The 12,983-nt window shown below is 27.1% G+C and overlaps 2 protein-coding genes across 2 annotated transcripts; both read left to right on the top strand.

The window, feature by feature from the left end:
• Positions 1 to 7,905: 7,905 nt before the first annotated feature.
• LOC149054559 (E3 SUMO-protein ligase ZBED1-like) lies at positions 7,906 to 9,335 on the top strand. Its single transcript, XM_089230129.1, has 3 exons — positions 7,906 to 7,969; positions 8,164 to 9,102; positions 9,244 to 9,335. Exons 1-3 carry the CDS (start codon positions 7,906 to 7,908, stop codon positions 9,333 to 9,335), a joined length of 1,095 nt encoding a protein of 364 aa, XP_089086255.1.
• An 86-nt stretch (positions 9,336 to 9,421) lies between these two features.
• LOC107166432 (uncharacterized) lies at positions 9,422 to 9,898 on the top strand. Its single transcript, XM_089230128.1, has 2 exons — positions 9,422 to 9,643; positions 9,725 to 9,898. The coding sequence occupies exons 1-2, from the start codon at positions 9,422 to 9,424 to the stop codon at positions 9,896 to 9,898; spliced, it is 396 nt and encodes a 131-aa protein (XP_089086254.1).
• The last annotated feature ends 3,085 nt before the right edge of the window (positions 9,899 to 12,983 follow it).

Here is a 12,983-nt window from a genome sequence, read left to right as displayed (position 1 = left end):
TTTTTTTTGAACCTACCTTATGTACAAATAGGTAGATAAATCGTTACAAATGTTCAAACAAATTCAATCATAAATTTCGTTCTGTATATGTCACCTAACGATGCGCAGGTAGGGTTGTCCCCTAACTCTAAAACGGAAATTGCGGGGGAGCGAGTGATTTGCAAATGTTGAAAATGAGTTTGCAAATTATTGCAAACTATTTGCAAAATATTGGCACCGGTCCGAGATGGATCGGACGATGTGGGGGGGCTACGTGAAGTTGGCCCCCCCACACAAAAACGGAAATTGCGGGGGAGCGAGTGATTTGCAAATTTTGAAAATGAGTTTGCAAATTATTGCAAACTATTTGCAAAATATTGCCACCGGTCCGAGATCGATCGAACGATGTGGGGGGGCTACGTGAAGTTGGCCCCTCCACACAAAAACGGATATTGCGGGGGAGCGAGTGATTTGAAAATTCTGAAAATGAGTTTGCAAATTATTGCAAACTATTTGCAAAATTTTGGCACCGGTCCGAGATAGATCGGACGATGTGGGGGGGCTACGTGTAGTTGGCCCTCCCAATTTTGAAATGATTCCCACAGCCACAGTTGAAGTTTGCAAATTCTAAAAATAGATTTGCAAATTATTGCAAAGTATTTGCAAAATATTTGTGCAGGTTTGAAATGAATTGGACAAAGTTGGGGGGCCAACTTCACTGACATCGCTACAACTTCGAGTCAAGAATTTCACGGAGGCAATTTGACAGAATCACCGTTGGGGAACTGATCACTTTCTAACAACTCCGAGGGTCAAAAGAATCTACGTAGAGGTCAACAGTCGATAGCGCAGGAAAATCAGCTTCAGTCAAGATGAACCAAAATACGAAGACGACAGTATTGTGAGTTATAATTTTTGTATAGTATTTAAGAAAATGTTTTTGTAAGCTTTGTAGGGTCACGTCTCCTTTAGATTTTTTAGGATCTATCGTATAAAACATTTTTGGTGTGTGCACCTACACCACCATTAGAACATTAAATTCATAAATATATTATTTTTATATATAAATATAAATTAAATGATAAACTCAGATAATATATATACGTTTAATGAATATTATTGATTAATAATATAATAAAATAAACAGGCACAAATAAAACCTAGGTAAAATAAAATAAAAAGATAACGTTATAACGAGAAATAATTTAATGAGAAATAAATGAGTATTGATAAATGAAAATAAGTGAATTGATAATTTTGAAGAATATTAAAGGATATATACATAAATAATTGAGAATAATTGAGATTTTTAGTAAGGCAAGAAATAAGACCTTAGATTATAAAGTAATTGGGATATTGATAATTGTGATTTTTTGAGAAGGCAAGAGGTAAGACCTTATGATATATAGTAATTGAAATAAATAATAATGATTTTTTTGGATGGCAAGAGGTAAGACCTTATATGTTGATAATTGGGAATTAATTTGGAATTTTAGAAAAGGCGAGCAATAAGTCCATAGTTTTATGAATAAATATTGAGAATAATTATGAGATTTTGTTGAAAAAGATATATATAATGTGTGCGCGCACAGTTTATTGAGAATAGATATTGAATATATAGTAAAAAGGAAATTATAGAAAAATGATGAATAAATGATAGATGGTAAATGAGTAATTGAAGTATAGAGAAAATATTTGAGAATAATAAGAAATAAAATTTTGAAGTGAAAGAAAGTAATTTTAGAACCGGTTCGAATTAGATTTAAATAGTACATAACATTAGATAAATATAATAGCATAAATATAGTCCACATTAAGTAAAAATAGTATAATAAATAAATTAAAGTAGTCTAGAATAAGTTATAATAGTTTAAATAAATTTGAATTTGAATTATTAATTAAGATTTTTTATTTTTAGTATTAAAAAATCAAAAATGTAGCGCAAGTGTCTATCAATTATATTTAAAAGAATTTTTTTTTAAATATTGATTAGAACAAAAGTTATTTCATTTGTCAGATCTCTGTGGGACACCCTACATATCAGGGGATACCCTGTATATGTTATGTTAGGGATCAACGACGAGTTAGTGCAATGCTTATGCATTATAATTACTACAACTATAATACACGTTAAGTTGATTACACAAGTTTAAACAGCACAATCCAGGAAATATTTATATATCTTTTCAGTTTGATCTTAAAAGACAACAATTGATCAACTCTTCTCACTTAAAAAAAAAAAAAGTTAATTGATTGAATCTCTAATATTTTAGTATTTGATATTCATTATTTTAGGTATTGACTTATGATGTTCTCTGTAAATAGATGAAGGTTTAGGTGTTATCCATAAACTTTTTCTTCTAAAAATTGGGGATTCCACCAATATTACTTTTCCACATATTTGTATTTTAGGCGATTTAGGTTTTTCCGCGGATTTATTTGGTAGAATTTCATCCTCCATACCTTGAAAAGTGTGTGTTGCAATTGCAAAAGATGGGTTATTCTCTGAAATTATTTTTACAGGAGAATTTACAATATCTTCAGATGGTTCGACTTTAGTAGATTGACAGTTTTTGATCTTAACATCTTGATACATTGGTCTTGAATTTACTGGACAAAATTGGACCTCCAAGGAATCTTGATATGTAGGTTTTTTGATTAATAGAGAATAAACTGAATTTATATATTTTTGACAACTTATCGGTATTGTAAAAATAGTTACCATTCTCAAAAGTGTAATAGCTTAAAATTATAAGATGCATAATATAATGAATATTTTCTTTTCACAAAATTATGTATAACATCATCTGATTTAATTCAATTCGTTTCTGTGTGTCTGTAATTTAGTATATATGGTATTAATAGCCAACATTAAATAAATAACCTTATACTATGTAGGTTGCAATGCGTGTTGTTGTACGGGCCGGGTACGTAATATAATAATACGTGCGCCCGGTTACCTAATGCTTCGTGCGCTATATATACTCCCACACCGACCGACTTGTGTAAAGGTGTGTATGTGTGTATAGCGACTCAAAGGAAGTGGACGGGGTCGCCGAGCAAAACCAGAGAGTGCTAGTGTGTGGTGGTGTGTGTAGGTGTGTATATGTGTGGTGTGTTGACTTTAAAATTATTGGACAAGGGTAACTATAAAATGGTAACACGGTTGCTGGTAAAAAATGAGTTGCTGTATTGTACACAAATAAATAACTATTACGAATACAAGAATATAAAAATCACAGCAACACCTATAAAAAGAATATAGTAATATGGCTCTCCTGGCCCAACAAGATATAATATAAAATCTACGGCCCTACTGGCCCAACAGGTAAAAATATAATATTATGCTGCTATGTTGAGCTTGTATAATTGACAAATATAAATCTATAAATTACGGCCCCTCTGGCCGGTAAAAATAATAATATTATAATAGTGTAAATAAATAACAATATAAGTAAAAACTCACAATTTGTGGAGCGCAGTCTGGCCAGCTGGTCCTAGCTATACGGAAAAGTTCACACTCACACACACAAATAGAAAAAGATAATAACGATAATAATATTAATTAATAGCATTTGACACACACACTATGTCGTAACAATACAATAATAAAAATATAATAATATAATAAATGTGGCGATTCGCACCCACACAAAATATATAAATTTGCCGATTCGTGCCCACACAAAATATATTAATGTGGCGATTTGCGCTCACACAAAGGTAATATAACAAAAAAAATAAATGTGGCGATTTGCGCCCACACAAATATATAAATGTGGCGATTTGCGCTCACACAAAATATAAAAAGATGGCGATTAGCGCCTTGCATAAAATATAAAAATATATAAAAAATAAATGTGAATCGCCACAAGCACCGACACGAAAAATATAATATTTTTACGGCGATTTGCGCGCGTAGCATAGAAAAACTGTTGTGTTTATCGTTTACACACTGGAACTGGACTGTCGGCTAGTGGTGGAGAACTATCGATAGTGATATCGATAGTTATCGATAGTCACTACTATCGTACAACATCAATAGTTTGAAGGCTCCTATCGATAGTTTTCGATAGTCGTTATGACTATCAATAATTTGAAATTTCAATTTATATTGTGATTATAAATTTATAATAGTATTTATTAGTTTTATCTTGTTAAGTTTTTAACTTTGTTAATAAGTATTCGTTCCTCTTTCTAACTTAAAATGGGTAAAAGGAAAATTTCTAATGTTTGGACTTTTTTTACCAGAAGTACAGATAGAAAACTTGCAAAATGTTGCAAATGTAAAAAAGAGTACAAAACCAGTGGCAATACCAGTAATCTCAAAGACCATCTAAAGAGAATACAATCTACTACCCGAGTAGCAAATTTGTAATGCAGAGTCGGTGTCGAAGAACCGTGCTTAAAGCACCGTGCAGACACAGTGCAAGGGGACAAAAATAATTTGTTTAGGTTCAAAACACATGTGAGGGTGTAAAATGTTACGGTGAAAATGGCAATGTTTAAATTAAACCTATATTTGGGTTCACATTGAGTGCTTGGGTGTCAAAAAAGCACGGTTCAATTATCGAGCAACCATGTATTTTATTACGGTGCTCCTATTGTTCAACGGTTAAAAAATATAAAGAAGTATTACAACGATGATTGATATGCCGTTATTATATAATATTATAACCACGCGTTTTGTTATCACTAAAAAAGTCTATTCATTTCAATATTTGAGTGCATTTTACTTATTTTATTATTACCTATTATAGTTATTCAACGTACATCATCATAGTTCGTCATTTACACAATTATATATACAGTATATACGACAATTAAACTGATTTCATTTAAAAATGTAAGTATATATTTACAATATAATATATTATGTTAATATTAAGCAGTATTTATTGTAAAATGACTTTATAAAGAATGGATAAAAGAAATAGAAAATAATTAATAAAAATGTGCAGGTATATATAATATAATAAACATATACTATATTGTACTAATATATACTATAACAGATTAGGTATATATTAAACATGTGATTTCTTGTGTTTATATATTTACATACCTATTATGTTTTACATATTATAATATATTTTTATGTCATGTACCTACAATATACAATCTTATTAGCATTTGATCTTAGTTGCAATCGGAAATAATTAAGTACCTACTAATACTATTAACTAACATTAATTATTTCTCAGATAAGTGTTTATTTGAATGTATTAAACAAGAAAAAGTAACGAGTAATTTAGTAATTTTACTATAAAAAAAAAACTAAATTACTGGAAATTAATTTACCATCAAAGTACTTAAAGATTCCTGTAAACTTCCTAATTTCCTATTAACTTAAGATAATAGTGATAATACGTATATAGTTACTCGTGGTTACTCCTTAACACTGCTTATCAGTATTCACTACTATTTATAGTATACCTGTCAGTCTATAAATGGACATTTATATTTAGGTAGGTAGATACTTATAAGTTATAACTTTATAAATTATACTACAGGTATATTATTATTATTATTATTATTGGTATGGTATCTGTCAAAAAGAAAAGTTGAATATTTGTTTGATTTTATTTATATCAATTAGATTATGAATATTACTATTCTTAACTGCTATAGCAGTACATGTATACATGTATACATGCCTACCAATGTAAAGAATATCTATAAGTAGATAGTATATAGGTATATAAGATATTAAGATCTATTTAAATGAATGTTTAAAATAATTATACATTGTTTTCATTTTCATAATACCTAATGCTTTTAATCAATTCAACTATTTGAGATTCTATGATTAAAACATTACCTATTTTTTTTGCTCTACTTTACTTTTTTAATTATACCCACCAAAAATAATTAATAAATAAAAAATAATAATTATTGTAGTATGTATTTTTTAGTTATGATTTAAGTTATGCTATTGACATAATATACAACTATACAAGTATTAAGCGGTACAATTATAGCTTCCTAATCATAATTTTTTGAGACATTAATAAAGTAGCAAAGGTGGGCAAGTTAATGAAAATAATTAACTCAAGTTGAGTTAAGTTAAAAGGACACAAAATCGATAAGTTTAAAGTTAACAGTTAACAAATTATAAAATTAACTCGATAAGTTAAAAGTTAATATAGGAAAAAAAATTAACTTAACTCAGTTTAAAAAAGTTAATCTATTTTTTTAAAATTATTATACCTTAATTATTAACAGTGAATGTGTCTTTCTAGTTTCTAATTTATAAATTATAAATCAATTTGATTTAACTTTTATCATAATGTACACTGTATACCCTTTTACTTTTTTATTATCTATTAAATTAAACTATTTTTAACTATTTTAACTTATTAACTTATTAACTTATTTATTTTTTAAATCAACTGAGAAAAGCTAAGTTATTTCAACTGTAAATTAAACTAGTTAAGTTAAAAAGTTAAAAAAAAAATTAACTTTTTAACTTAACTTTAACTTTTTAACTAGTTAATGCCCACCTTTGTAAAGTAGATATTGTTTTATTAGATATATCTACTCATTAATAGGTAGGTACTTAGGTATTGGTAATAACTAATATGTATTGATCATTGATGTATTTTATGTATTCAAGTAATATATAATTTAAATTATTTAAATTATTGTTCACTGTATTAAATTTACTTTAGGCCTAATATCCACTTAAGTAAATCAACGCGTTACCGAAGCAGAAAAAGTGCAGCAATAAGAGGTTCAATTGATGCATGTTTTTATAATGAGGTACTATGCCATTATAGCTATAGAGGAAAAACAAAAAAAAAAATTGTTGTGCTGGAGTTATACAATGTAATACGTGGTAAATAAAAAAAATGTATTCTTAATATTTGTATAGAATGAAGTTATAGAAAAAAAACTCCGAGCAAAAGTGTTATTATATAAAATATAGCAGCGGTTCCCAAACTTTTTTTATTCAAGGCTCCCTAATAATTAAACATTTTTTTTCACGCCTCCCCTAAAGAATATTCAATAAAATAGGTTTAAAATAGTTTAATATATAATATTTATTAGTTTTAAATTTAAATTTTGATGACAAAAAAAAACAGTAAACTTAATATTTTATTCTATACAAAATAATAGTTTCAACAATATTTTTATCGGACCTAAAATAATTGATCTAACATCTAAGAATAACAATATGTGTAAAATTCCAACCGCGCGCCGCGCCGCCCTTGTTAAGTGCTCGCGCCTCTTTTGGGTGGCGCGCCACATAGTTTGGGAACCGCTGAAATATAGTATTATTATTATTGGTGCTTGAATTAAAACCATAAATAAATACTAAATAGGGTGTTGTTTTCAAATTGATTTTAAAAATATTGTGTTTAGATTTTTGATATTGATTTAACTGCTAAAAAAAAGTTTTATAATATATTTATATATATAATATATATATGATATTTAATTTTTTACTGAAAAAAAAAATAGATAATTGTTTTAAGAATTACCTATATTAATTATTTTTATTTATTTTTCTAGAGGCTTTATCTGGTTTAATAAAAACGGCGTCGGATGAAACAACATTCCATAAAGTAGTTGATAACTACTTAAGACATGCAAAATAATTATATATATATAATATATTGATAAGTGTAAAGTTATTTTTACTATTTTTTTTTTTTAATATTATGTTATATTTATGCTAATAAAGTAATTAGTCAAACATAATATGAATTGGCATTTTATTGATATATTTGTTTATTTTTACCAATAAATTAGTTTTAATAATGTTATAGTAAAATATTATATTTTAAAATATATTTTATGCATAAAATATATATTTAGATATACCTAAACCTAAGCACGGTAATATTACAAACCGTTGAGCAATTACAGCACCGTAATATTTTACACCGTGGCACAGTTAATAAATTTACTTCTTCACTAATGATGCACGGTCTGAAAAACCACCTTGGTTCCGTTTTTGAACCGACAACTGCACCATTAATGCACGGTTAAAATGTTCACAGTAGCACCGTGTACTGACGCTTACACGCGCGGATGATGCACGGTGTTCTCTGTATAAAAGTTCGGTATTCAAATCAACCTTCTGCACTGTGCAGTGAAGAGAATTTGCACCGTGCTTTTAACAATCATTTACTGATGGCAGAGCACGCAATGTGAACTGAATTTGCTACTCGGGTATAGTTGAGTCAGATGATGAAGATACTCAAAGTAGTCATTCAATATCCACATATTTTAAAAAACAAAATGTTTATGACCGTGACAGCAACCGTAAAAAAGAAATAGATAAGGCGTTGATTTTAATGGTTTGTAAAGACTTCCAACCTTTTTCTATTGTTGAAGACACAGGATTCCAAAATCTAGTTAAAATACTTGATCCAAGGTATGTATTACCAAGTAGGCCAACGTTAAGAGACTCTCTATTAAAGCAAAGTTATGAAATATGTAAAGAAAAATTATTTGCTCTACTTCAAAATGTTTGTCATGTAAGTTTGACATGTGATTTATGGTCTTCCAGAGCAAATGAAAGTTTTTTAACGATTACTTGTCATTTTATTGATAAAGACTATAAAATGCATTGTACAGTTTTGTCCACTAACAAAATGGACATTAATCATACTAGTGAGAATATTGCAACAGAAATAAACCTAATAATAAAAGATTGGGATATTGTTAATAAAGTTGTTACAATAGTAACAGACAACGCATCTTCAATGATTAAAGCTTGTCAAATACTAAAAATACGTCACCTTCCTTGTTTTGCTCACACACTTAATTTGGTCGTCCAAGATTCATTAAAACTAAAAGAAGTTGATTGTGTTATAAAAAAATGTAAAAGTTTGGTGACTTATTTTAAAAGCAGTAACATAGCAACACATAAGCTAATAACTGAGCAAGAAAATCAAAACAAAAAGCCTCTAAAAGTTATTCAGGAAGTTCCTACAAGGTGGAACAGCATGTATCATATGATAAAAAGAATTCTAGAACTGAAGAATGATATAACAATTGTATTATTAAGAATGCCTAATGCACCTACAGTTTTAAATTTAGAAGACAGTTTGGTTCTACAAGATTTAATCGAAATATTGAGTTATTTTGATGATGCAACCAAAAAAGTATCAGGTAATTTTTAATATAGAGTATAATGTTTAAAATATTTTTATTTTATATGATAATTTTCTGTTTAGGTAATTATGTTACCATTTCATTGATTATACCTATAGTGTATGGTATTTATAATCATCTTATTAATCTAAATTTAAGAACTTCAGAAGGAAAGAGTATACTACAAAAGACAGTTGAAAGTGTTAAAACAAGATTATTTCATTATGAGGAACGTACTTTACCTCGTTTAGCTACAATATTAGATCCAAGACTCAAAAAAGAGGCTTTTAGGTCTTCTGATAATGCTAAATGTGCAGTTTCTTTACTTCAGAGCGAAATGTCTTTGCAAGAATCATTATTACCACAAAATCCAGAGGAAAGCCATGATACTACAGAATCGGCATCTAACTCTGGTAAATCATTATTTGATTTTCTAGAGACAAGAATAGCTGAAAAAAGTAAAAACAGGACAGTGACTGCCAATTCAATCATTTATTTAAAAGAATACATGGAACGTCCTAATGCAAATAATGATATGGATCCTTTAATATTCTGGAATGTAAGTACCTACCTAAAAATTAAAATCTAAATAGTTACAAACTCATTTTAAATCAATAAAATTATAATTTTTATATTTCAGATTAATAATGATAGTCTTGGGACTATTCCTACTTGTGCTAAAAAAATCTTATGTGTTCCTGCCACTTCAGTCCCATCTGAAAGGATATTCAGTAAGGCTGGTATAGTTGTTCCAGACAGGCGGTCTAGATTAAAAGCTAAAAATGTAAATATGTTGATATTTAATTTAAAATGATTGGTTATTATAATTGCTCATAATTGTTGAATCATTTTATTACAACATTATTATTTTTATTTATTATTTGGTTAATAAAGATATTAACTTATTTACATTATATGATGTTAAAAACAGAGAACTTTTTATTTTAAACTTACTTAATTTGTTAAATGATGTTAACCAGTTATCACTTATTTTCTTTTTATATGATTACAAAATAGTGAAATATTTATTTTGTGTTTATTTAAGTTGTTAAAGCTCCTTTAATCATATTTGTTAAATAATTTTATTTTTATGTTGTTACAAAACAGTGGACTATTTATTTTATGCTTACTAAGCTTGTTAAAGTCCCTTTTATCATTTGTTAAATTACTTATTTCATCTTAAACATTTTATTTTGTTGAATTATATAAGTAAAAACTAGTTATTACTTATTTTCATTTTATGTTATTAGAGAACTGGACTATTTATATTATATTTACTAAAGTTATTAAAGTTCCTTTAATCATATGTGTTAAATGGACTAATTATTTTATACTTCCTAAGTTTGTTGAAGTTCCTTTTATTATGTTCATTATTAAATATTTATTTTACAATGTTATAATTTGAACGCAATAAAATAAATCATTTATTTTGACATAATGACATACTGTCTTTATTTATTATCACTATTAATATTGTGTTTAGGTAAGTTTTTCGACAAGAAGTCTATTGTGAAAGCAGTTTCCGCCGCGTCGTCGATTCAAAATTGAAAAAAAAGTTTGTTTTTTATCATCAGCACTTAGACAAAAATACTATCGTAAACTATCGATAGTTATCGATAGTATAACTACAAACAATCGGAAGCTATCGATGGTTATGACTATCGATTTTTCTCCACCCCTATTCCCAACTACTACTTTATACAGTGAATGTAAAATTTTAAATATTAAGTCTTCATATAATTTATGTTTTAGATTCTGAACGAAGTGATGAATGTATTGATTTTACAATGATGTGTGTTTTTTTTTTTTTTTTTTTTTTTTTGTGTCTGTGTACAGCATAACTAGTCGAAATAATGCTTCGATTTCAAACTTTGGGGGTGGTTTCCGATGTAAAATTGAAGATCCTTGGTGTATTATAGAGGTCAAAAGTAAACATTTTCCAATAGTTTTCAAAAAAATCAAGAAAAACAAAATAAAAATGACAGAAAAACGGGAATTTTACGCAAAATCAGTTTTCGACCAAATCGATTTTTTTATATGGTTATAATTCAAAAAATAATCACTTTAAATACTTGAAATTTTCACCAAATGTTTATGTTAGTGTTCTCTATATACAGTTTAATTTTCAAAAATTAATCACTTTAAATACTTGAAATTTCCACCAAATGTTTATGTTAGTGTTCTCTATATACAGTTTAATTTTCAAAAATTTTTGACTTTTTTTGAGTTATTTATAGACCACTGAAATTTACACTTTTTTTGAGAATTTTTTTTTGAAGTGTCGGTAAAAAAATGTTGGACGACCAAAAAAACCTGAAAATGTAATCCAAGGTTCCTTATGAAATTTTCTTATTGTAGCTAAAAAAAATTAAAAATCGTAAGTCACAATTTTTTTTTATAAGTGTTTATAGTTCAAATTTTTACGAAATCTGTCGAAAATGTGAAAATTTGCAAGTAATTTTGAAGCTGAAAAATCATAAAAATTTTTGTGTTTATAACTAAAGATTAAGAATACATCACTAAGTTTTCCATAAGTTTTACTTCAAGTAGCTATAGAGAAAACTCGAAGCGTCATTATAGGAAAACTTTTAATTGCGTTTGAATTTTAAACTTTTACGAAATAGCGTAACGATAACGATTTATCCTGAAACGATTTTAAATATTTGTTATTATTCAAAAAGTATGAGTCCTAGATACTTGAAAATTTTACCAGTTATTAGGATTGGTATTTTCTTTACATGATTAAATTTTCAAAATATTTTGACTTTTTTTGAGATATTTATAGACAACTGAAATTTTCAAAATTTCTGAAAATTTTTTTGGAAGGGTCGATAAATTTTTTTTGGCCCTATCAAAATACTTGAAAATTGAATACAAAGTTCCTCATAAGTTATTCTTATAGTAATCAAAAAATTATAAAAATACATAGGTACAATTTTTTTTATAAGCATTTAAAATTCAAATTTTGACTAAATACATAAAAATTACGGCAATGTTCAAATTATCTTAGATAGAAATTCATAAAAGTTTTTCTTTTTAAATCTAAGATTTGTGCATTTAATACAAGGCTCCTATCATATTTTTACAATAGCAGTTGAAAACTAAAAGAAATATATTGTCACAAATTTTTTTTATAAGATTTTACAGTTCAAATTTTGACTAAATACATAAAAATTACAGCAATGTTCAAATTATCTTAGATAGAAATTCATAAAAGTTTTTTTTTTTAATTCTAAGATTTGAGAATTTAATACAAGGCTCATAATATACTTTTGCAATATCAGTTGAAAAATAAAAGAAATATATAGCTACATTTTTTTTTACATGCATTCAAATTTTAATTTTGACAACATACGTAAAAATCACGAAAATTCGTAAATTATTTTATTCTATAAATTCATAAAAAATTTTCCTTTTATACCTAAGATTTGAAAATTTAATTCAAGGCTTCTTACAAGTTTTTCAATCTTTATCACAAAAAAAATGTCCATCGGAAATTCAAATTAAATTTTTATTAGCATTTGAATTTCAAATATTGACAAAAATTCGTCAAAACCATGAATATTTGCAAATTATTTTGTAGTTAAAAATTCATAATATTGTTTGTATTTATATCTAAGGTTATACAATTTAACACCAAGTTTTCCATAAGTTTTGCTTCAAATAGCTATAGAGAAAATTTGAAGTGTCATTATAGGAAAAATGTTTTGAGCGTTTGAGTTTTAAATTTTTATGAAATCGCGTAATGATAACGATTTATCCTCAAACCAGGTATTCGTTTATCTATGATAATATAAGGTATTATGAATTATGATAACTACACTAATTAATTAACCGTGCCTTATGCAAAATGCGTCTTAATTGAAAAATAAAATATTTGTTTCAAAATAGAATATATG

Source organism: Diuraphis noxia, unplaced genomic scaffold, assembly GCF_037042655.1.
Source record: "Diuraphis noxia isolate RWA-SAM2 unplaced genomic scaffold, SU_Dnox_SAM2 contig0006, whole genome shotgun sequence".
NCBI classification, from domain to species: domain Eukaryota; kingdom Metazoa; phylum Arthropoda; class Insecta; order Hemiptera; family Aphididae; genus Diuraphis; species Diuraphis noxia.
Note: the sequence above shows the minus strand (reverse complement) of the source record. Positions and strands in the feature narration are given on the sequence as shown.